The sequence below is a fragment of the Manacus candei genome, unplaced genomic scaffold, assembly GCF_025592945.1.
Source record: "Manacus candei isolate 608988 ecotype Guabito, Panama unplaced genomic scaffold, ASM2559294v1 h1tg000189l, whole genome shotgun sequence".
NCBI classification, from domain to species: Eukaryota; Metazoa; Chordata; class Aves; order Passeriformes; family Pipridae; genus Manacus; species Manacus candei.
Genome location: NW_026138237.1, coordinates 1,120,843 through 1,146,504, shown reverse-complemented (window position 1 = coordinate 1,146,504; position 25,662 = coordinate 1,120,843). Strand labels below are relative to the sequence as shown.

The following is a 25,662-nucleotide window of genomic DNA, read 5'->3' as shown; positions in this document are numbered from 1 at the left end:
TCAAGTATCACTGTATTTATACTCTGAAATTTATACTGATTCTTTGATTCATGCATGGCAGAGTACCCCCATGAATCCCCAGCTGGCATATTAAAGAAATGTTCGATCCAATGGTTTCTGGTCATGGGGTTTAATTCTTTTGTTTTATCCCTTTGATTCCATGAAGTTCCAAAGATATCCCACGGTTTGTTTAATTCCATGAGGTCCCGCACATCCCAATGATGTCCCTTAAGTCCCTGGTTTCTGTAGTTTCCCAGGGAACATTTGCTTCTATGAGGCAGGGCAGTGCCACGACGGCCACTTGATTCCGTGAGTTCCCCCAGTCTCCCAGCAGTCCTTTGGTTCCATGAGACCCTGCAATGTTGCAGTGGGTTGACCTTACCTGGATGCCAGGTGCCCAAAAAGCTGCTCTATTGCTGCCCTTCCCAGCCAGACAGAAGAGACAGAATAAGATGGAAAATTATTTCTACCTTGAGATCAGGTACTTTACTAAAGCAAAAGCCAAAGTTTGCGCATGCATAAGTGAAGAGGAAAATAAAAAGATTTTCTCTCTACTTCCTGTCAGCAGCGATACCTGGCCACTTCATGGGAAGCAGGGCTTCACCACACAGAGAAGCCGCTCAGAAGGCATGTATTGTAAAAAAATGGATTTTCCCCCTTTCCTGTTCCTTTCCTGAGCTCTTGTCGCTGAGCTGACGCCATATATTCTGCAATGTCCCTTTGGTCCATTTGGCTCAACTGACCTGTCTGTATCGCCTCCCATGATCTTGCCCCCGATTCAGGGGACAAAGCCGACAATGCAGATGCTGCACCAGCCCTGCTCAGCAGTTGCCAAAGCACTGGTGTGATTAACCCCATTGGAGTTCCCAATGCAAAGCACAGCACTGTGACGCCTGCAGTGAGAAAATGAACTCCAGCTCAGACAGACCCAACACATGTGGGATTCTGAAATGTCTCAGGGTTCCTTTGGTTCCACGATGCCCCTCTCAGACCTGGCAGTAGAAAAATAAATCAAAAAATTGAGAAGAAATCATCTTAAAGTCATGCTAAGCCTGTCTTCTACAGTCCAGAATCTATATATGTGTGACTGCAGATACTTGGGATGAGGGTAGATGCTCAGAGGAATTCATGGGTTTGATCTAGGAAACCTGTCCCAAAGTTTTCACTGCCTTTTCCTCCTTGGACATTTCCTGATGCCCGGAGGAAGCTCATGGCCAACAGCAGCTCCATCCCCCACTTCCTCCTCCTGGCTGCAGCTCTTGCACTTCTGCTTCTTCCTGGGCATCTCCCTGGCTGCCCTCCTGGGCAACGGCCTCATCCTCAGCACCGTAGCCTGCCACCACCACCTGCACACCCCCCAGGGACTTCTTCCTGCTCCACCTCTCCCTCACACCCCCGGGCTGCATCTGCATCACTCTCCCCAAAGCCATGACCAATTCCCTCTGGAACACCAGGGGCATGTCCTACTCAGGATGAGCTGCACAGGTGTTTTTTGCTTTTCTTCTTGATCACAGCAGAGCTTGCCCTTCTCACCATCATGTCCTACGACTGCTACATGTCCATCTGCAAAGCCCTGCACTACAGGACCCTCCTGGGCAGCAGAGCTTGTGCCCACGTGGCAGCAGCTGCCTGGGCCACTGGGAAGCGGGTCTGGCCCTGGGGCTGCAGGAGCTGCCGCCTGAGCTGATGATCTCCTGAGCAGTCCAGACATGCAGTCACTGTCCCTGTCCTCTATTGCCTCCCTTTCTTGCTGCAGGACCAGAAACGACTGTGCTGCTCTGCTGGGCTGGGGCGGGGCAGGGAGATGGGGGGACCAGGGAGGGGCTGGTCTGGGCAGTTCCAGTGACTAGAAAACCCCAATGTTCATCTGAAGTGTAGGAGTGGGCAGGGTGGGAGCATTACAGGGCTGAGGTGGCTCCAGGCTCTGGGAGTGGTAGCAGGAGCCCAGGGAGACACTGCCCCTGCTGCAATGAACTGCCTGTGTGTGTGCCAGGGAAGGACTCGTGTCTCTGAACACCCCCGTGTGTGCATCAGTCCAGCTCAGGGTTGGACACCTCTCAGAGCCCTGACACATTTCTCTGTGGGACTCCAGGAAAACCCCCGCTGTGCCAGGGAGTTACCAGATCCTTTGCTGTCACCCTCCTGGTGTCCTGTGTAATGATGAAACTAGAAAAGGTGATCATCATACCCTGGTAATTTTCTAAGAGGAGAAATGTCACTGCTGGAAAGAAGTGTCACTGCTGGAAAGAAGTGTCACTGAAGAGGGGAGAAGAGGGAACATCATTGTTTCCTTCAGTCTGTCCCACAGCTGGTTCCCCTGGAGCGCCAGGGACACCTGTGGGGAACCCAGAGGGGCAGAGAAAGGGTTGCCTTTGGCTCTTGCTGTGCTGCTCAGCTGGGCCAGGCTCCTGGCACACAGGGAAATCCTGGCAAGAGGGCAGCACTGCAGAGAGACAGCTCTGCCCAGGAGCAGCTCCTCTGCACAGCCCAGCAGGGCCGAGGGCACTGCCTGTAGGCACGAGAGAAGAGAAGAAAGGCAAAGGGAGGTTAAAGGCAGCAGAAAGATGGGAGGTGTTCAGCTGAGACACAACTTGGGGACACAACTTCACACTCCTCTGCAGAGTGAGTCTACAGGTGCAGGGCAATGTCGCTTGTGTTCCTGGAGGAATCTCCTAAAGCTACCACATCCCACAGCCTTGCACATCTGTCAGGACTCTCCCAGTTTCTCTGTTGCGCTGGAGGAGGATGTTCTCCAGGGCAGGCCTTCCCTGCAGCACCGTCAGAGGGACAGCGCAGGTGGGCTCCTTCTCCCAGGGATGGCTGTGGGCTGGGAAGGTGGGGGTGCAGCCAGGGATGCCCAGGGCTGTCCTGCAGAGCAGGGTCCCTGTGCTCCTGGGTTCTTTGTGCCAGGGCACGGACTTTGCTGCCTGCTGGGGTCAGGTCTCATCCTGCCTGGGTAGTTGCCCACCCCTCGGCAGGGAGAAGCTGTCGGTGGGTGGTGAGAACCCCAGCAGGAGCCAGGCAGGTTCTTCCTGCCGTTGGATGAGGTGTGTGTGGTCAGGGCTGTGGGAGGTCAGGGTTGCTCCCAGATCCAGATCACACCAGCACATTTCCAAGAGCACTGTCAAATAGGAAGGACAAAGCACAATTATTAGGAAGGAATGGAGCTTTTCTCAGTCAGTGTTTTCAGTTTCCTACTCCTGAGGAATCTGGGGCTTGAGAAATGGAAAAGGAGCTCCCATGTTGGACAAGTCACTGAGACTCCTGAGCTGTAACTTGGAATGCACAAGTGCTTCTGTAAGCAACTTCCTAAAGTGCTTTCAGCCTCTGCTCTGCTTTTGACAGAAGCGGCATCACTTCTGCTGGACCCATCTGTTTTTTCTTTATCTGCCCTTTTCCACCTGCAAAAAGAAAAGTTGCCCAGTCAGTGCGCTGCAAACAGGCAGGTTTCTCTCAGGTCACAGTGAGTGCACAGACATTCGGATGGAGTGGTGACAGGGAAGTCATGAATGGATTTCTGATGTTGAGTCTACTGTTTTGAAATCAGAAAATGTGGTGTTGAAGTCATCGTTAGCCTTTGAGAGGGAAACAGGAGAAAAATCGGATAAATTTGTTGCTAAAAATGAGCTGCTTCAAACTGAGGTTGACCACCTTCAAAGTCTTGTTAAAATTTGGATGATTATGAAACAGTCAACTCACGGATTACCCCCATCAATACTAGACAATGCCCGCAGTATAAAGGCATAAAGCCCTCCCAGCCCCTCCAGGAACCCTCAAATCCCATCCCGGTCCCACAGGACACTCCCAACTTCCCCTTAAACCCTCCGAGGCCCCCAGACTGCCTCCCAGACCCACAAAAACCCACAAGATGCCCCCAAACCCCTCCCAGTTACCTCCAGCCCTCCCAGGGCCTTTCAAACCCTCTCCTAGTTGCCCCCTTCCCCTTGAGTATGCCCCCAAACTCTCTCCCAGTTCCTTCCCACATCCCCGACGATTCCCCAAAACCCCTCACAGCTGCCCCAATCTCCCCAACCTCCCTCCCAAACCCCCAAACTCCCCCAAACACCTTCCCACTTACCCCCACGACCTCCAAGCCCTTCTCAGCCTCCCCATTCCTTCCCAAAGCCCCTCCCAGTTGCCGGCCCGTCCCCCAGGCTCGGGTGAGGAGGTGCCCCAGGCTGACGGGCCCGCCCAGGCAGGGGCGGTTCCAGCAGCATGTCAGGAGCCACCCCCTGCCCCGAAAGCTCCCGCCCGCCCTGGAGCCACCTCAGCTGCCCCTGAAGGGGAGAAATCCAGGCCGGAGCAGAGCAGGGGGCAGGGCCGGGCTGGGACCTCGATGGACGGGGGCACTGGGAGAGCAGGGGAGAGACCGGGATGGGCTGAGAGGGCACTGGGGGAGAGGGGAGACACTGGGATGGGCTGAGGGGGCACTGGGAGGGAGAGGGGAAAGTTTTTTGCCCCTTTCCTGGGCACTTGAACACCCTCTGCACCCCCGTTCCCGGCCGTGCCGGCTGTCCTTCCCCCCCAAGCCATGAACAGGTTTTGGGGCTCCCTCGTGGGTCGCAGCCAATAGAACGGCTCTGCTGGAATGACGTCATTGCCAAATTCTGCTGGGCCCCTGTCCTTGTGCCGGTGAGTCACCCAATAGAACGTCGAAACTTCCGCGGGGGCTGCTGGGAGCGGGGCGGGGGGGGGCGGGGGAGGGGAGGATCGGGATTGAACCCGATTGGTCCCGATCGATCCCGGCCCCAGGGTCTCCCCCCGCCGCGCTGTTTTTCACGTGCGGCCCCAACGAGGCCATGGTGGTGTGGGGTGAGTTCAGGGGGTCCGGGGGCTCCTGGTGACCCCTCCGAATCTCTCCCAAGACTCTCGGGAACTGCCCAGATCCCCCCAAGAATGCTGGGGACCCTCCGCCTTTCCCCCTCCTCCCCCAAATCTCCTGTGCATCCCCTTAACCCTTGAAAATCTCCTGGGACCACCTCAGACCCCCAGACTCCCTCCTGGGGACCCCCAAACACTCTTCAGGACTCCGGGGCCCCTCCCGACCCTTGGGCAGGGCCCGGTGCTGCTGCTGGGGCAGGGGGTGAGGCCTTGCCGCCTGCCAGCTGCCTGGGCCCCTGTCCTTGCTGCGCCACATCCCCGAGGCTCCATCCCCGCTCCCCCAGCGCCAGCTCCCTCCTTCCCAGCCCCAACCAAGCCCTTCTCTGTGTCCTCCTGCAGGCCATGGCTTTCACAACATTCCTTTTGGTGCTTGTGCAAAGCATCATCCAGTCCCTGCAGGCGGTCGGGGAGGGGCTGCACAAGACTCAGTGAGCTTGGAGGTCTTTTCCAAGCTGAAGGACTCTTGGATTCTGTGATTGTGTGCTGGATTCAGCTGGGTCCGTGTTAGCAGCATTAGTTTGCTCCCAAAGTTTCCTCACTGTCAGCTCTTGTGGCCTAAGGCTTGAGCTCCTTTAACTCCTTGTGCTGAGCTACTGATGGGAAAGGAGAGGCCTCTGCCAGCAGATTCCTGGTGTTCCCTGTAGAACAGTGAGGGAGAAGGTGTAGTCAAGTGGGAAGAGGAGTACTGTTTGTGTGTGGCCTCCTATGTGGCCTTGGCGCCTTTGAGGGGCTTGAAGGAGAAAAGAGCTTTGTTAAAGTGAGAAGTGAAATAGTGTGTTGTCTGTTCTCTCTGCAGGGAGAAGCTGTCGGTGGGGGAGGGGTCACCGAGTGGGGGAGAGTCCGTAAAGTGGGGGAGGGGCCACCGAGTGGGAGAGGGGTCACAGAATGGGGGAGGGGTCACAGAGTGGGGGAGGAGCCACAGAGTGGGGGAGGGGCCATAAAGTGGGGGAAGGGTCTGAGAGTGGGGGAGGGGCCATAAAGTGGATGAGGGGCCATAGAGTGGGGGAGGAGTCAGAGAGTGGGGGAGGGGCCATGAAGTGGGAGAGGGGTCACACAGTGGGGTAGGGGCTACAGAATGGGGTAGGGGCCACAGAATGGGGAAGGGGCCATAAAGTGTGGGGGGGGCCATGGGGTGGGGGAGGGGTTCACAGCCTGGACTCGGGGGGTCAGGGCAGTGACCTCGGGGAGGGGGATGGGTCAGGGCATGGGGTAGGGGTCTCACCTGATCCCGGGGCTATCGGGACCATGGCGGGGCCGAACCTGGTGGGGACACCCAAGTTTTTCCCAAATTTCCCCTCATTTTTCCCAGTTTTTCATCCATTTCTCCCAAATTTCCCACTCTTTCCCCAATTTTCCCCCCATTTCCCCCATTTTTCCCAAATTTCCCCATTTTTCTCAATTTTTCCCCATTTCTTTTCCAAATTCCTTCCATTGTTCCCAAATTTCCCCCATTTTTTCCCATTTTCCCCAAATTTCTCCCCATTTTTCCCAACTTTCCCCAATTTTTCATCCAATTTTACCCAAATTCCCCCATTTTTTTCTCAATTCACCCCATTTTCCCCAAATTTCCCCATTTTCCCCAAATTCCGCCATTTTTCCCCAATTTTTTCCTAAATTTCCCCTAATTTTTCCCAATTATCCCCCATTTTTCCTGATTTTTCACCCGTTTTCCCCAAATTTCTTACTTTTTTCCCAGTTTTCCCTCCATTTCCCCTCAAAATCCCCCATCTCCCCAAATTTCTGACTTTTTCCCCAAAATTTCCCCCGTTTTTCCACATTTTCCCGGATTTTCCCCCAGTTTTCCTAAATTTCCCCCCATTTTTCCCCATTTTTATCAATTTTCCCCAAATTTCCCACTTTTTTCCCCAATTTTTCCCCATTTTTCCCAATTTTTCATTCGTGTTCAACAAATTTCCCACTTTTTTCCCCAATTTTTCCCCATTTTCCCCCAAATTCCTGGTTTTTTCCCCCCATTTTTTCCCACTGGGGAAATTTGGGAAATTTGGAAAACTGGGGACCCAAAAATCCAAGAAAATGTGGGGAAATGGGGGAAAAATGTGGGGGAAATCTGGAGAAAAATCTGTGAAAATGTGGGCAAAATGGGGGGAAAATCAGGAAAATGGTGAAAAATGTGGGAAAATGTGGGAAAATGAGGAAATTGCGGAAAATTCTGGGAAAAATGTGAGAAAAATCCGGGGAAATGGGGAAAAATGGGGGAAAATGTGGGAAATTCTGGGGAAAATGGGGAAAAATATGGGAAAATATGGAAAAATGAGGAAAAAAAGGGGGAAAATGGGGAAAAATGTGTGAAAATCTGGGAAAATGTGGGAAAAATGGGGGGAAAATCTGGGAAAATGGGGGGAAATGGAGAAAAAATCTGGGAAAATGGGGAAAAAATTGGGAAAAAACTGGGAAAATGGGGAAAAATTGGGAAAAAACCTGGGAAATTCTGGGGAAAATGGGAGAAAATCTGGGAAAAATGTGGAAAAAATGGGGGGGAAAGGGGAAAAAAAAGGGAAAAATCTGGGAAAATAGGGAAAAAATGGGGGGGAAATGGGGAATATTCTGGGAAAATCTGGAAATATGGGGAAAAAAATGTGAGAAAAATGGGGAAAAATCTGGGAAAAATGGGGGAAAATGAGGAAAAATCTGGGAAAATGTGGAAAAAATGTGGGAAAAATCATGGAAACTGGGGGGAAATTGGGAAAAAATCCAGGGAAATGTGGGAAAAAAAGGGGGGAAATCTGGGAAAATGGGGAAAATAATTGGGAAAAAATCTGGGAAAAAATGGGCAAAATGAGGAAAAATCTGGGGAAATAGGGAGAAAATCTGGGAAAATGTGGGAAAAAATTTGGGAAAATGTGGGAAAATGGGGAAAAATCATGGAAAATGGGGGCAAAATGGGGAAAAATCTGGGGAAAATGGGGAAAAATCTGGGAAAATGTGAAAAAATTGGGAAAAACTGTGGGAAAATGGGGGAAATGAGGAGAAATCTGTAAAAATGGGGGAAAATGAGGAAAAATGTGTGAAAATGGGAAAAGATTTGAAAAAAATCCGGAAAAATGGGGAAAATCGGGAAAAATCATGAAAAATGGGGGGAAATGTGGGAAAATGTGGGAAAATCTGGAAGAAAATCTGGAGAAAAATCTGAGAAAATGTGGGAAAAATGGGAAAAAATGTGGGAAAAATCTGGGAAAATGTGGGAAATTCTGGGAAAAGTGGAGGAAAAATCTGGGGAAAATCCGGGAAAATGGGGAAAAAATAGGGAAAAATCTGGGAAAATCTGGGAGAAATCTGGGAAAATGGGGACAAACTGGGGGGGAAATGCTGGAAATTCTGGGGAAAATGGGGGAAAATGGAGAAAAATGGGAAAAAATCTCAGAAAATGGGGAAAAATGGGGAAAGATTTAAAAAAATGGGAAAAAATCTTGGGAAAATCTGGGAAAAATGAGGAAAAATCTGGGAAGATGTGGAAAAAATGGGAGAAAATCCAGGAAATGGGGAAAAATGGGGAAAGATCAAAAAAATTTTGGAAAAATGGGGGAAATATGGGAAATTCTGGGAAAAATCCAGGAAAATGGGGGAAGAAATCTGGGCAAATCTGGGAAAATGTGAGAAAAAATGGGGGAAAATGTGGAAAAAATGGGAAAAAAAATCTGGGAAAATCTGGAGAAAAATGTGTGAAAATCTGGGAAAATGTGGGAAAAATGTGGAAAAAATGGGGAAAAATCTGGGAAAATGGGGGAAAATGGGAAAAATCTGGAAAATGGAGGGCAAATGGGGAAAAATTCAGGAAAATGTGGAAAAATGGGGGAAAAATCTGGGAAAAATGGGGAAAATGGGGGGAAATGTGGAAAAATGGGGAAAAATGTGGAAAAACTGGGTTAAACTGGGAGGAACTGGGAGAAACTGGGCCAGAGGGAAAGGGATGTTGCCATGGAAATGTGAGCCCGCCCGTCCCCCACCCGGCCCAGGGCCCACGGGGGGGGAACTGGGTTAAACTGGGACATACTGGGAGCACTGAGGGAGACACTGGGAGTTACTGGGAGCTACTGGAAGCTACTGGGGGGGTCACTGGGGTTACTGGGATGGACACTGGAGTTACTGGGAGCTACTGGGGGGGTCACTGGGGTTACTGGGATGGACACTGGGGTTACTGGGAGCTACTGGGGGGGTCACTGGGGTTACTGGGAGTTACTGGGAGCTACTGGGGGGCTTACTGGGAGTTACTGGGAGCTACTGGGGTGGACACTGGGGTTACTGGGAGTTACTGGGATGGACACTAGGATTACTGGGAGTTACTGGGAGCTACTGGGATAGACACTGGGGTTACTGGGAGCTACTAGGAGCTACTGGGGGGGTCACTGGGGTTACTGGGGGGGTCGCTGGAGATACCGGAGGCATTACTGGGGTTACTGGGAGCTACTGGGAGCCACTGGGAGCGGCCCATCCCCCTCCCTCCCCAAGGTCACCCCAAGGACACGGAGGGGGGGGGAGGGGGGGAAGCCCTGCCCCCTCCCAGTCCCTCCCAGTCCCTCCCAGTTCCCTCCCAGTCCCTCCCAGTACCTGAACTGGTCACACTGGGAGCGGCTCCAGGTTCCCCCTCCAGTTGGGGCCCCCGGGGCTATTTTTGGGACCCGGTGACGTCACTGGGGGGGAGGGGCCTCGAGGGGGTGGCCCCTCCCCTCTCCCTTCCCAGTACAGACCAGTAAGGGACCAGTAACGGCCCCAGTGGGGGGGGGAGGGGAAGGAGGGAACACTGAGGGTGGGGATGGAGCAGGATGGTCCTTGAGCGTGGGGGAAGGGCAGGAGGTTCCCTGAGGGTGGGGGAAGGGCAGGACCGTCCCTGAGGGTGGGGGAGGGGTAGGCGGGTCCCTGAGGGTGGGGGAGGGGCAGGAGGGACCCCGAGGTGGGGGGAGGAACAGGAGGGTCCTGAGGATTGGGGAGGGGCAGGGAGGGACCCCGAAAGTGAAGGAGGGGCCCTGAGGGTCCCTGAGGGTGGGGGAAGGGTAGGAAGTTCCCCGAGGGTGGGGGAGGGGCAGGAGAGTCTCTGAGGTTGGGGGAGGGATCCTGAGGGCCCCTGAAGGTGGGGGAGGGGCAGGGAGGGCTCCTGAGAGTGGGGGAGGGGTAGCAGGTTCACTGGGGGGAGGGGAAGGAAGGGACCCTGAGGGTGGGGGAGGGACAGGAGGGACCCTGAGGGTTGGGGAGGTGCAGGAAGGGGGGGAGGGTCTTTGGGGGGGCCCTTAAAGGTGGGGGGAGGGGCTGAAAGTGGGTCCATCATTGGGAGGGGACACGCCCACCCAAAACCCAGTAAGTCTGAGTTGAGCTCCCAGTTCAGGGAGGGGGAGAGGATGCAAAAGACACGCCCACTTCCAGAGGCTATGGCCACCTTGGGATGGGACACGCCCACCAGGGAGAGACCACGCCCACCTAACGAAGGGACACGCCCACCCCCAAACCACTAAGTCCCAGCTGAGTTCTGCCTTAACTGGTCCTTACAGGTCCCACCACCCCATTCCGCGTTCCAGTGACCCGTACTGGTCCATACTGGCTTATACTGGTCTATCCTGGTTTATACTGGTCTGTACTGGTCTGACCTTGATGGAGATGCTGAAGTGCCCCAACCCCCTTAACTGGTCCTTCCTGGTCCCACCACCCCATTCCGTGTTCCAGTGACCCGTACTGGTTTATATTGGTCTATACTGGTCCATACTGGTTTCTACTAATCTATACTGGTCTATACTGGTCTGTACTGGTCTGACGTTGACGGAGATGCTGAAGTGCCCCCAACCCCCTTAACTGGTCCTTACTGGTCCCACCGCCCCATTCCCCGTTCCAGTCACCTGTACTGGTCCATACTGGTTTATACCGGTTTATACTGGCCCATACTGGTCTATACGGGTCTATACTGCTTTATACTGACCTGACCTTGATGGAGATGCTGAAGTGCCCCCAACCCCCTTAACTGGTTCTTACTGGTCCCACCACCCCATTCCCCGTTCCAGGGACCCGTACTGGTTTATACTGGTTTATACTGCTCTACCCTGGTTTATACTGGTCTGTACTGGTCTGACGTTGATGGAGATGCTGAAGTGCCCCCAACCCCCTTAACTGGTCCTTACTGGTCCCACTGCCCCATTCCCCATTCCAATGACCCGTACCGGTCTGTACTGGTTTATACTGGTCTATACCGGTCTATACCAGTCCATACTGGTCTATACTGGTTTATACTGGTCTGTACTGGTCTGACCTTGACGGAGATGATGAAACGCCCTCAACCCCCTTAACTGGTCCTTACTGATCCCACCACCCCATTCCCTGTTTCAGTGACCCGTACTGGTTTATATCGGTTTATACTGCTCTACCCTGGTTTATACTGGTCTGTACTGGTCTGACCTTGATGGAGATGCTGAAGTGCCCCCAACCCCCTTAACTGGTCCTTACTGGTCCCACCACCCTGCTCGCTGTTCTAGTGACCTGTACTGGTCCATACTGGTCCGTACTGGTTTTTTACTGGTCTATACTGGTCTGTACTGGTCTGTACTGGTCTGTACTGGTCTACACTGGTCTATACTGGTCTATAATGGTCTGACCTTGATGGAGATGCTGAAGTGCCCCCAAACCCCTTAACTGGTCCTTATCGGTCCCACTGCCCCATTCCCCATTCCAGTGACCCATATTGGTCTATACTGGTCCATACTGGTTTATACTGGTCTATACCGATCTATACTGGTCTATGCTGCTCTGTACTGGTCTGACCTTGATGGAGATGCTGAAGTGCCCCCAACCCCCTTAACTGGTCCTTACTGGTCCCACCACCCTGCTCCCCATTCCATTGACCCATACTGGGTCGTGGTGGCAAGAACCCCAGCAGGAGCCAGGTGGGGTCTTCCTGCCATTGGATGAGTGCTCTGGGAGGTCAGGGCTGCTCACAGATCCAGATCACACCAGCACATTTCCAAGAGCACTGTCAAATGGGAAGGACAAAGCACAATTATTAGGAAGGAATGGAGCTTTTCTCAGTCAGTGTTTCCAGTTTCCTGCTCCTGAGGAATCTGGGGGTTGAGAAATGGAAAAGAAACTCTCATGTTGGACAAGTCACTGAGACTCCTGAGCTGTAACTTGGAATGCACAAGTGCTTCTGTAAGCAACTTCCTAAAGTGCTTTTGGCCTCTGCTCTGCTTTTGACAGAAGCAGCATCACTTCTGCTGGACCCATCTGTTTTTTCTTTATCTGCCCTTTTCCACCTGCCTGAGGTTTCTCTCAGGTCAAAGTGAGAGCACAGACATTTGGATGGAGTGCTGACAGGGAAGTCATGAATGGATTTCTGATGTTGAATCTACTGTTTTGAAATCAGAAAATGTGGTGCTGAAGTCATCGTTAGCCTTTGAGAGGGAAACAGGAGAAAAATCGGATAAACTTGTTGCTAAAAATGAACTGCTTCAAACTGAGGTTGACCACCTTCAAAGTCTTGTTGCGCCAGAGTGCAGAGAGAAAACTGTTGCTAAAAAAACAGGCTCCTGGTTTGGTCAGGCAACTTCATAAACCAGTGTCTTACCCTGGCATTGAGACTTGGGAAACCACAGAGAACCCTGATTCTAAGTCTCAGGAGAGAAAGAAACAAGGAGAATTTGAAGTTCAACTGATGTTTCTAGAGTCTCCCAGCTTTCCTCACATTAATGAAAATAGACTGAGTGATCCCTGTGATAATGAACAAAGGGAAGATTATTCTTTACCTCCCTCAATTTCCTTTGTGCCTGATACTGAATCCACTAAAAAACCTTGGACTCAAAAAGAGAACCCGACCCAGAAAACAACTCAATTCATTCTGATTCAAGTGGTTTAAGAGCAGAAGCATTATGGCGATAAACCTGGACAAATTAAAAGCCAACCAGTGAAATCCTATCAATATATCACATACCTTGGGATTCCACTTTGTTCTCATCAACAGTTAATACAATTTCCAATGGATATGGGGACAAAATGTTCGCAGCAAAATGCCAAAGATGGGATTAAAACCCAGACAAAAAAGAATTAAAATCACTGGAGAAAAAGAAGAAACCAGTCTTCAACCAAGAGCTTCACCCTGTTACTGTTTTGTTGATATTACCTTTTTGCTTTTTATTCTAATAATCATATTGTATGTTAAAATTTGGATGATTATGAAACAGTCAGCTCACTGATTACCCCCATCAATACTAGACGATGCCCACAGTATACACCCGTCCCAGCCCCTCCAGGAGCCCTCAAATCCCATCCTGGTCCCACAGGACACTCCCAACTTCCCCTCAAACACTCCGAGGCCCCCAGATTGACTTCCAGATCCAGAAAACTCTTGCTGCCTGCCCATGGAGTGCCCAGTGTAGCCCACCAACTGCACCACAAAGCCAAAGCTTCCAGGCTTTCTTTCCTGGGAATTAGGGCTGTTGTTTCCTATTTTCAGCCATGCCTCCCAACTGATAGCCCAACTCCCAAACTGCTAGCATGCCTGTTGATACAGAATTGTTAAAATAAACCTTGCCAGTATATATTTTCAGACACCGATTATTTAGTGTCGTTTCACTTTAATCCACCCCAAGGGAATTATTAATAAAAACCTGAGTCACCCCCTCTCCCCTTTTCCTGGGGCGGGTTGTAACACCAATCAGCACTGACTCCGCCCAGTAGGCATAGCAAAGGAAGTTTCCTTTTGGTTTAGGGTTTAGTGTTAGGGTTAGGGTTAGGGTTTAGGGTTAGGGTTAGGGTTAGGGTTAGGGTTAGGTTTTGAGTTAGGGTTAGGGTTAGAAAGGGTTAGGGTTAGGAAATTTAGGGTTAGAGTTAGCAAAAGTTAGGGTTAGGGTTAGGTTTAGGGTTAGCAAAAGACAGGGTTACTGTTAGGGTTAGGGTTAGGGTTAGGGTTAGGGTTAGGGTTAGGGTTATGGCTATGGGTAAGGGTTAGGGTTAGGAAGAATTTGTCTCAGTGCGCGATCTAACAATCGTGGTTTTAGCCCATTCCGGACACGCAGCGGTGCCCAATAAACCCCTCTCAGGCTATAAGCCCGATTCATTGCCCACCGCTGTCAGAATCTTTTGCTTTTTCTTTTGGGGCTCTGTTTTTGCTGTTGCTGTTCAATTGCGTGTCTGGCAGAATACCCACCGCCGTCCGGTATGTACTCTGCTTCTATAGAGCACTGTCCCCTAACCCCAACATTAAAAGAGAGACTGGAAGCAATGCGCAAACCCTGTTCCCTAACCCTAACCCTAACCAAGAGACTGCAAGCTATGCGCAAACCTTTTTCCCTAACCCTAACCTTAAAAGTGAGAAAGTAAGCTATGCGCAAACCCTTTTCCCTAACCCTAACCCTAAAAACGAGACTGCAAGTTGTGCGCAAACCCTCTTCCCTAACCCTAACCTTAAAAAAGAGACTGCAAGCTATGCGCAAACCTTGTTACCTAACCCTAATCCTAAAAAAGCAAATGCAAGCCATGTGCAAACCCTGTTCCCTAACCTTAACCTTAAAAAAGAGACTGCAAGCTATGCACAAAACCAGTTCCCTAACCCTAACTTTAAAAAAGAGACTGCAAGCTACTAGGGTTAGGATTAGGGTTAGGGTAAGGGTTAGGGTTGGGGTTAGGGTTTAGAGTTAGGGTTAGGGTTAGGGTTAGGGTTAGGGTAAGGGTTAGGGATTAGGTTTGGGGTTAGGGTAAGGGTTAGTCAGAATCTGTCTCAATGCGCGATCTAACCATCGTGGGATTACCCCATTCCAGGAACGCAGTGGTGCCCAGTAAACCCCTCTCGGGCTATAAGCCCAATTCAGTGCCCACCGCTGTCAGAATCTTTTGCTTTTTCTCTTCGGTCTCTGCTTTTGCTGTTGCTGTTCTGTTGCGTGTCTGGCAGAATACCCACCGCCATCAGGTATGTACTCTGCTTCTATAGAGCACTGGCCCCGCCCACTGGCTGGAGTCAAGAGGTGGAGTCCGTGTTGATTGTTCTGCGTCACTGGCTCCGCCTCCTGGGCGGAGTCAGTGCTGATTGGTGTTACAACCCGCCCCAGGAAAAGGGGAGAGGGGGTGACTCAGGTTTTTATTAATAATTCCCTTGGGGTGGATTAAAGTGAAACGACACTAAATAATCGGTGTCTGAAAACATATACTGGCAAGGTTTATTTTAACAGTTCTGTATCAACAGGCATGCTAGCAGTTTGGGTGCTGTCATACCACAATGTGACACAGAGATAACCTTTGGGGGGGGAAAGAAAATGCATAGGGGAGAGAAAGGCAGGAGAAGAGCAAGGGAGAGTAAGAGAAAGAAAAGCTGAGAGTGGACAGATGCTGGACACGGGGTCCAGCGATGCTTCCATGTCTGTCAGTTGAAGTGGTGGCCTTGATCTGCCGGGGATGAAGGAGGGAAGTCCCCATACTCCAAGAAGTTATGAGTTATAGCCATGATTAGTGTCACAGACCATGCCTCGAGCCTCCAACATCTCGAGGGTTGCAGTCTCTCTTCTAAGGTTAGGGAACAGGCTTTGGGCATAGCTTGCAGTTACTGTGTGGACCAATTGTCAGAGACTGAAATGGTTAATGATTTATGCATTCTAGGAGACTTTTCAGGCTTTTGACTTGCATGATACCTCTGATGAGCAGTCGGGCCCCTCCCTCCCTCCAGTGCTGACGGTGTGAAGCCCTGCAAAGGCAAGAGCTGAGCTTACAGGTTTTTGACTGTTGATATATCTGATGAGGAATCAGGCCCCTCCCTCCCTCTGCTATGAGATGTTGGGGTTAGGGTTAGGGTTAAGGTTAGCAAGGGTTAGGGTTTAGGTTTTAGGGTTTACGGTTTGCGTTCCTGGAATGGGGTAAACCCACGATAGTTAGATCGCGCATTGAGACAGATTCTGACTAACCCTAACCCTAACCCCAACCCTAACCCCTAACCCTTACCCTAACCCTAACCTTAACCCTAACTCGAACCCTAACCCTAACCCTAACCCTAAACCCTAACCCCAACCCTAACCCTTATCCTAACCCTAACCCTAACCCTAACCCTAGTAGCTTGCAGTCTCTTTTTTAAAGTTAGGGTTAGGGAACTGGTTTTGTGCATAGCTTGCAGTCTCTTTTTTAAGGTTAAGGTTAGGGAACAGGGTTTGCACATAGCTTGCATTCACTTTTTTAGGATTAGGGTCAGGGAATCGGGTTTGCGCATAGCAACACTAACCCTAAAAAAGAGACTGCAAGCTATGCGCAAACCCCGTTCCCTAACCCTAAAAAAACCCCTAACCCTAACCCTAACCCTAACTCTAACCCTAACCCTAAACCCTAACCCCAACCCTAACCCTAACCCTAACCCTAACCCTGATTCTAAGTCTGAGGAGAGACAGAAACCAGGAGACTTTGAAGTTCAACTGATGTTTCTACAGTCTCTCAGCTTTCCTCACATTAATGAAAATTGGCTCATTGAGGATAATGAGGATGCAGCTTCTGCTATGGGGAATTCTAAGCATTCTGGGGTCGGTAAGACAACCTGGTAAGTAACACTTGAGTGAATGGGGGGTTGTCTTGGGGGCTTGTTTCCCTTCTCTTTTCTGTCTCTTGGTTTCTCATTTTGTTTGCTACTTTCTTTGGAATAAATGTTGTTTTGTTCAGCTTTCAACTGTGTACTGGTTTCAGTTTTGGCAATCTCCCTGCTGCCACGGTCCAGGGGGATGGGAAATAGGACTGAGCACTGCAATAACGGTTCTTGGCACAGTTGAGGGTTCCTGCAGCAATGCCACTTTATTCAGGGACAACAGGGGTTTAAATAAGGGGTTTAAAGTCTGAGAGGAGGATTCTGAACTGGGGAGGAGCATGGGACTGACAACTCAGGGAAAAGTGTGATAGGAAGACAGGGAAAAGGTGGGTGGAACTTCGGAGTTCCTCTTTACCTCTTTACTCCTGACGGGGTACTGCGATCCCCCTACACCGCTGACTCTGATGTCAGTGGTCTGGGCTGGCCAGCTGTACGACCAGTCCTTGGAGGCAATTATGGTGACATCCGCCCCCATGTCGAGTAACCCTTCCACCTTGACTTTCTGAGGGTGCCTAGGTTGAGAAAAGTAGATGAGACATGTTAGAAGAGGGCGAGAGGTCTTCACCGAGGTTGTCCAGTGGACTTCCCTCAGTGATCCCTCCCTCCGCTCCTCATCTGGGGACACCACGCAGAGCAGCTCGTCGGTGGAGACCATCTTCACCACGGGGAAGCGGTCCTCCAACTGCACGGGAGGGAGATGCACAGTTAGGCATATAGCTATATTTGTGTTCGTTAGTCCCGTCAGGAGAGTAGGCACTACAATTATTCCCTTAGCCACTGCTGAAAAGTGCGATATCATCAGGTAAGTCTTATCTGGATCGACCGGGGCAGATGGTCTAACCCTGGCCTGCTCATAGGAGCTTAGGTGAGTAGACGGGTGAGTAACGGAAAGGATTATCCAATTTAGGGGAACACACTGGTTTTTAACTGAGATAGGGTCTGCTGAATTTAAAGGATCACACTGAACGGGAATGAGGTCTTTCAGAGGCTCTTGGGTAATGGGGTAGCTGGGCGCGGTGTTGGGCGCAGGATGGAGCGGAGAGCAGGGGTTATTTGTGTCGTCGCGCCCCTCTGGGCGCTCTGCTCCCCGTTTCCCTGATGTTCACAGGAGCAAGGGCGAAGATCGGGCAAAGATTGGAAGGTTACCCTTTTCCTCAACTCTGAGGACCTCCTGGGGGGAAGGGGCTCACCATTGATATTGGTCATTGACCTACAACTAGAAGACCAATGGCGGCCCTTCCCACACCTCCGACATAGGGTCTTAGGCAAATTTGGTTCGGGGACTAACTTAGGACAATGTTTTTTGAAGTGTCCCTTTTCACCACAATTGAAACATGATTGGGGACCCATGAAAGTGGCAACCAATAGACGCGCTTTATGGGAATTGGAACCTATATTTTTACAAGCGTCTATCATTTCGAGTAGGGAGGGATCCTTTAACATCTTCAAAGCTTTCTGACAGTCCTCATTCGCCTTTTTGATAACCAATTTATTGAATAAAATTTCCTGGCTCTCTTTTTGGTGGACCTGCCTGCTGATTGCCTCTTTTAGCCTGGTTATGAATTCTACAAAAGGTTCTTTTGGGCCTTGGTTAATAAGTGTGAAAGAAGGCGTCCGCACATAGGCATCTGTCACCCTTTTCATGGCCTCTAATGCCAATTCTTTAGTCGCTTCTAAAAATTTGGGGTCAATTCGAGCTTGATCCCCCCTACTCGAATAGTTCCCCTCCCCATAGAGCATGTCTATTGCCTGCTGAATTGAGATTCCCCTTCTTTCCATTTTGTCATTGACATATGCAGTGATTAATTTTTTCCATTCTGCCTCAAATACTGAGGACTGTACTGTTGTAAAGAGTCCTCCTATCACTGCTCTTATGTTGTAACGTATCAGCTTATAGGCCAGGAAGAAGGATTCTAGCAACTCGATGGTGAAGGGTGCCCCCAACCCATACTCGACGATGACCTTTTTCATATCTTTTAGCATGTCGTTACGAGGGAAGAATGAGACGCTCAATATGAGAATCAGCAAGCTTCGTTTATTGATCATTGCTAACAGCTTAATATATGCTTTATAATTAGTTCATACATATTGCAAAAGCTAAGCTCATTATTGGTTCTGCTTAAATGTTGATCTCACCTCTTACTCATTTCTTTGTTGACACAGGTGGTACTCAGTTGCTTTTTGTTTTGCTAATCACAATGTCCTGTTTACCAGCTAGCTAACAGGGTACAAGGGCACTGTAACCTCGCTATCTAAGATGTTCCCACTGCCTAGGCAAGCCGTGTTCTATAGCCAATTCCCTACAGCCACTCTGGGGCCCTTCCTTCCTCTACCTAGATGGGAAATGCTTTTAGGAATTCAGTGTCTTTAGCGCTAGCAGCCTCCTCCCTGAAGGTTCTCCAGATATCTGGTAGCTTAAGCTGCCATTCAGGGGAGTGCTGCATTAAGTCTACGTCCGGTTCAGGGTGGTGGCAGGCGGGGTAGGCCTCGGTGGTGTGAGGCCTATGGGCGCAGCCATCTTGCCGGAAGGAGGTCCTGACCTTCGCCTTGACCCTGTCCTTTGCCACCCTTCTGCCCCTTGAAGGTGATGTATCCGGGGAAGAGGTGGGGCTGGAGGAAGTGGGTGTGCTCGTGGGCATGCTGGGGGAGGGATATCTGATGCAATCAGGTGGAGGCAGAGGCGGCCTGGAGGGTGGTGCTAAGGGAACCCGCCTCCTCCTTTCCTGCGCTGATTTTTCCCGCGGTGTCCCTTCCCGCCTTTTCTCCGCGTGGTCCCTGGGTCCCTCCTCCTCGACGCCATTTTGAATTCGGCGCGATGGTTTCTTCCCCCTCCCTCCATATTGTGTGTCTGTCTGCTCAGTGTCCGTCTCTGTCTGCTCAGTGTCCCTCTCTGTCCGCTCAGTGTCTGTCTTGGGGAGGCTGATATTCTTGTTCATCATCTGGTGCTGTAGCACCATCAGAACTAACCTCCATGTGATGAGTGCCTCTTTAGCTATACGGTCCCCCTTATCGCTGTCCCGCCAGAGGCTGTAGCCTATGGCTTGCCACTGCTCTACGCTGGTGTCCTCGGCAAGCTGGTGACCCTTGTGGTCGAGCCATCTGGCGAGTGATTTTGCCAATTTTTTATCTAAGGGGTGACCGTGTTCTATTACAAAGTCTTTTAGGCGCCTGTATACAAATTTTTGGGAGGTTGAGAGTGTGAGTCCCATGTTGATGTTAGTCGGGTCTCAACAACAGTCTCTTGATGGAAAGTCCTCCCTTTGGTGTTCTGCCGGGCTGTGGGTGTTAGGGTAGGGTGAGGAATGTCCTCAGCAGTTCACCTGTCTGGTGCGTCGACCCGTGCAGCTACCGCTGAGCCCACAGCCGTCCGCTCTGCTGAGGAGGACCGGCGGGGACGATCGCCTCTCCTGGCGTCGCCTGAACCCAGGTGAGGACACAGGAGTTCTCTCAATATGAGAGTCCTCAACTGTGCCCCACGTTGGGCGCCACTTGCCATGGTCCGGGGGGATGGGAAATGGGACCGAGTACTGCAATAACGGTTCTTGGTACAGTCGAGGGTTTGTGCAGCAATGCCACTTTATTCAGGGACAACAGGGTTTTAAATAAGGTAACTCTGAGGGGAGGATTCTGAACTGGGGAGGAGCATGGAACTGACAACTCAGGGAAAAGTGTGATAGGGAGACAGGGAAAAGGCGGGTGGAACTTCGGAGTCTCCAGGAGAAAGGGCCAATGGGAGCTCTCTTTGCACTGCAGCGAACTGTAGCCAATCAGTGGCAGAGGAGCGGGAAAGCAGGGGAGGACAGGGTGACAAACAACTTTGGGCAGGAAAATCTGAGGGAGAAAGGGGAACAATATGGAGGTATAACAAACTTCATAAAAATTCAACAGTAAACTGGGGTACATAAAACTCCATGACAATACAGCAATAAACTGGGGTAAAACTGGGGAACAACTGTCAGTCCGGTGGATAAATTGTCCAGTGTATAAAAGTCCATCTAGTTCCCATAGATGTTTCTCCATGCCACATATCTTTCCCAATTGGTTTTTTCTTCCACCACACCCTGCTACATGCAAACATAACAAACGACAGCATCAGCAGATGTCTTTCCATTCCTCTTTCCCTTCCCATTCTCCGTTCCTCTTCCCTTCCCATTCCCACAGCCAACACACTATTTCACTTCTCACTTTAACAAAACTCTTTTCTCCTTCAGACCCCTCAAAGGTGCCAAGGCCACATAGGAGGCCACACACAAACAGTACTCCTCTTCCCACTTGACTACACCTTCTCCCTCACTGTTCTACAGGGAACACCAGGAATCTGCTGGCAGAGGCCTCTCGTTTCCCATCAGTAGCTCAGCACAAGGAGTTAAAGGAGCTCAAGCCTTAGGCCACAAGAGCTGACAGCGAGGAAACTTTGGGAGCAAACTAATGCTGCTAACACGGACCCAACTGAATCCAGCACACAATCACAGAATCCAAGAGTCCTTCAGCTTGGAAAAGACCTCCAAGCTCACTGAGTCTTGTGCAGCCCCTCCCCGACCGCCTGCAGGGACTGGATGATGCTTTGCACAAGCACCAAAAGGAATGTTGTGAAAGCCATGGCCTGCAGGAGGACACAGAGAAGGGCTTGGTTGGGGCTGGAAAGGAGGGAGCTGGCGCTGGGGGAGTGGGGATGGAGCCTCGGGGATGTGGTGCAGCAAGGACAGGGGCCCAGGCAGCTGGCAGGCGGCAAGGCCTCACCCCCTGCCCCAGCAGCAGCACCGGGCCCTGCCCAAGGCGCTCCTGCCAGGGACTGGGCCATGCAGGCAGGGGCAGAACCCACTCCCTGGGGCGGCCTTGCTACCCTGACCCTCGTCCGGCCCAACCTCTCCCTGTGTGCGTGCTCCCTACAGCACAGGCTGCACTGGGCAGCATCCCCTGATGGGCCCTGCAGAGCTGCCCCACGGGGACACTTCCCTTTTATGTCACAGGTGCCACAGCCTGTCCCAGCCAGCCCTGCCCATTGTCCCCACCCCGGTTCAGTGACTCACAGTGGCCCCTGGCAACCAAAGAACCAAAGCCCCACACCCCCAGAGTGCAGCCCTACCCATGTGCAAGGGGCCCCCAAAGGGTTCCCTGCACAAAGCAGCCCCTCCAAATCCTTGTCAGATAGAAAACTGGGGGACATGACCCTTGGATGCTTTTAGTACAGAGATACAAGCTTTTCTTGAATAATGGAGGGGGTCACTTTTTAATTATTAATATTTACAGTTATCCATTTGGGGACAGGATGTCCTACAGGCTAATGTGGTGTCACATTTGGAGTGAAAAGTACTTTTCAAAGAAACCCAGGGTGCATGGGTGATGCAGAGGAAGCTGCCAAGTCACCCAATGTGAAGCTCAACACTGCTTTGCAACAGCACTGCCCTTTCACATACATCTTTGGCAAAGACAAAGATGTCAGGGTTTAGTTTCTAAATCAGTAACACTTGACAAGACCTCTTTATGAACTGACAGCAAGAGAACTTAGGAGCAGCTTAGGGTTGACAAGTGTAGGAGCCAAGAAGAGAAGGGCTGATGGGTATGTCATGAACACTGACAGCTGGATGGTTGTGGAGCTGACCAAGGACTGCCAGATACAAAAGACATCACCTGCTGGACTTGGCCCAAACACCAGCCCCCTCCTCTCCCTTCTCAACCACTCAACCACAGCCTGCACACACCCACACCTGCCAGGACCAACTGGCTGTTTCTCTTCTCTTTTCTGCCTGGGGGCGAAGGAAGAAGGACAGGGGGGGCATTTGCCTTCGGGCCAGAGGGAAGGGGAAGGAGATCCCCCCAAATCCATTCCTGGCAGGAGGGGGCTGGAGGAGACACTGGGGGACCCCCAAGAATATTTTCGAGGGGAAGAAAGGATGGGGGCACCCACAGGGGGTTGGAGGGGGGGAGGGACCCAGGAATCTCGTGGTGGGACACTGGGGAGTTCCCAGTAGTTTCTTGGGGGGGTGGACCCCCAGCAGCCCGGGGTGGAAAAATGGACGGAGGAATCTGCCGTAAAGGGTTGGTGACACCCAAAAGACTCTAGGAGGGGGTCGGGAGGGGCCCCGGAGTCCTGAAGTATGTTTGGGGGTCCCCAGGAGGGAGTCCCAGGAGATTTTCAAGGGTTAAGGGGATGCACAGGAGATTTGGGGGACGAGGGGGAAAGGCGGAGGGTCCCCAGGAGTCTTGGGGGAGATTCGGAGGGGTCACCAGGAGCCCCCGGACCCCCTGAACTCACCCCACACCACCATGGCCTCGTTGGGGCCGCACGTGAAAAACAGCGCAACGGGGGGAGACCCTGGGACCGGGATCGATCGGGACCAATCGGGTTCAATCCCGATCCTCCCTTCCCCCGTCATCACCGCCCCGCTCCCGGCAGCCCCCGCGGAAGTTTCGACGTTCTATTGGGTGACTCACCGGCACAAGGACAGGGGCCCAGCAGAATTTGGCAATGACGTCATTCCAGCAGAGTCGTTCTATTGGCTGCGACCCACGAGGGAGCCCCAAAACCTGTTCATGGCTTGGGGGGGAAGGACAACCGGCGCGACCGGGAACAGGGGTGCAGAGGGTGTTCAAGTGCCCAGGAAAGGGGCAAAAAACTTTCCCCTCTCCCTCCCAGTACCCCCTCAGCCCATCCCAGTGTCTCCCCTCTCCCCCAGTGCCCTCTCAGCCCATCCCGGTCTCTCCCCTGCTCTCCCAGTGCCCCCGTCCATCGAGGTCCCAGCCCGGCCCTGCCCCCTGCTCTGCTCCGGCCTGGATTTCTCCCCTGTAGGGGCAGCTGAGGTGGCTCCAGGGCGGGCGGGAGCTTTCGGGGCACGGGGTGGCTCCTGACATGCTGCTGGAACCGCCCCTGCCTGGGCGGGCCCGTCAACCTGGGGCACCTCCTCACCCGAGCCTGGGGGACGGGTCGGCAACTGGGAGGGGCTTTGGGAAGGAATGGGGAGGCTGAGAAGGGCTTGGAGGTCGTGGGGGTAAGTGGGAAGGTGTTTGGGGGAGTTTGGGGGTTTGGGAGGGAGGTTGGGGAGATTGGGGCAGCTGTGAGGGGTCTTGGGGAATCGTCGGGGATGTGGGAAGGAACTGGGAGAGTGTTTGGGGGCATACTCAAGGGGAAGGGGGCAACTAGGAGAGGGTTTGAAAGGCCCTGGGAGGGCTGGAGGTAACTGGGAGGGGTTTGGGGGCATCTTGTGGGTTTTTGTGGGTCTGGGAGGCAGTCTGGGGGCCTCGGAGGGTTTAAGGGGAAGTTGGGAGTGTCCTGTGGGACTGGGATGGGATTTGAGGGTTCCTGGAGGGGCTGGGAGGGTTTTATGCCTTTATACTGCGAGCATTGTCTAGTATTGATGGGGGTAATCCGTGAGTTGACTGTTTCATAATCATCCAAATTTTAACAAGACTTTGAAGGTGGTCAACCTCAGTTTGAAGCAACTCATTTTTAGCAACAAATTTATCTGATTTTTCTCCTGTTTCCCTCTCAAAGGCTAACGATGACTTCAACACCACATTTTCTGATTTCAAAACAGTAGACTCAACATCAGAAATCCATTCATGACTTCCCTGTCATCACTCCATCTGAATGTCTGTGCACTCACTGTGGCCTGAGAGAAACCTGCCTGTTTGCAGCGCACTGACTGGGCAACTTTTCTTTTTGCAGGTGGAAAAGGGCAGATAAAGAAAAAACAGATGGGTCCAGCAGAAGTGATGCTGCTTCTGTCAAAAGCAGAGTAGAGGCTGAAAGCACTTTAGGAAGTTGCTTACAGAAGCACTTGTGCATTCCAAGTTACAGCTCAGGAGTCTCAGTGACTTGTCCAACATGGGAGCTCCTTTTCCATTTCTCAACCCCCAGATTACTCAGGAGTAGGAAACTGAAAACACTGACTCAGAAAAGCTCCATTCCTTCCTAATAATTGTGCTTTGTCCTTCCCATTTGACAGTGCTCTTGGAAATGTGCTGGTGTGATCTGGATCTGGGAGCAGCCCTGACCTCCCACAGCCCTGACCACACACACCTCATCCAACGGCAGGAAGAACCTGCCTGGCTCCTGCTGGGGTTCTCACCACCCACCGACAGCTTCTCCCTGCAGAGGGGTGGGCAACTACCCAGGCAGGATGAGACCTGACCCCAGCAGGCAGCAAAGTCCCTGCCCTGGCACAAAGAACCCCGGAGCACAGGGACCCTGCTCTGCAGGACAGCCCCGGGCATTCCTGGCTGCACCCCCACCTTCCCAGCCCACAGCCACCCCTGGGAGAAGGAGCCCACCTGCACTGTCCCTCTGACGGTGCTGCAGGGAAGGCCTGCCCTGGAGAACATCCTCCTCCAGCGCAACAGAGAAACTGGGAGAGTCCTGACAGATGTGCAAGGCTGTGGGATGTGGTAGCTTTAGGAGATTCCTCCAGGAACACAAGCAACATTGCCCTGCACCTGTAGACTCACTCTGCAGAGGAGTGTGAAGTTGTGTCCCCAAGTTGTGTCTCAGCTGAACACCTCCCATCTTTCTGCTGCCTTTAACCTCCCTTTGCCTTTCTTCTCTTCTCTCGTGCCTACAGGCAGTGCCCTCGGCCCTGCTGGGCTGTGCAGAGGAGCTGCTCCTGGGCAGAGCTGTCTCTCTGCAGTGCTGCCCACTTGCCAGGATTTCCCTGTGTGCCAGGAGCCCGGCCCAGCTGAGCAGCACAGCAAGAGCCAAAGGCAGCCCTTTCTCTGTCCCTCTGGGTTCCCCACAGGTGTCCCTGGGGCTCCAGGGGAACCTGCTGTGGAACAGACTGAAGGAAACAATGATCCCTCTTCTCACCTCTTCAGTGATACTTCTTTCCAGCAGTGACATTTCTCCTCTTAGAAAATTACCAGGGTATGATGATCACCTTTTCTAGTTTCATCATTACACAGGACACCAGGAGGGTGACAGCAAAGGATCTGGTAACTCCCTGGCACAGCGGGGGTTTTCCTGGAGTCCCACAGAGAAATGTGTCAGGGCTCTGAGAGGTGTCCAACCCTGAGCTGGACTGATGCACACACGGGGATGTTCAGAGACACGAGTCCTTCCCTGGCACACACACAGGCAGTTCATTGCAGCAGGGGCAGTGTCTCCCTGGGCTCCTGCTACCACTCCCAGAGCCTGGAGCCACCTCAGCCCTGTAATGCTCCCATCCTGCCCACTCCTACACTTCAGATGAACATTGGGGTTTTCTAGTCACTGGAACTGCCCAGACCAACCCCTCCCTGGTCCCCCC

General features: G+C 52.0%; 1 protein-coding gene across 1 annotated transcript; it reads right to left on the bottom strand.

Annotated features, from left to right (window-relative positions):
* Positions 1-15,388: 15,388 nt before the first annotated feature.
* On the bottom strand, positions 15,389-17,078 carry LOC127464059 (endogenous retrovirus group K member 8 Pro protein-like). Its single transcript, XM_051774178.1, has 2 exons — positions 16,779-17,078; positions 15,389-15,406 (listed from the first exon to the last, which is right to left on the bottom strand). Exons 1-2 carry the CDS (start codon positions 17,076-17,078, stop codon positions 15,404-15,406), a joined length of 303 nt encoding a protein of 100 aa, XP_051630138.1. The 3' UTR covers positions 15,389-15,403.
* Between the last annotated feature and the right edge of the window lie 8,584 nt (positions 17,079-25,662).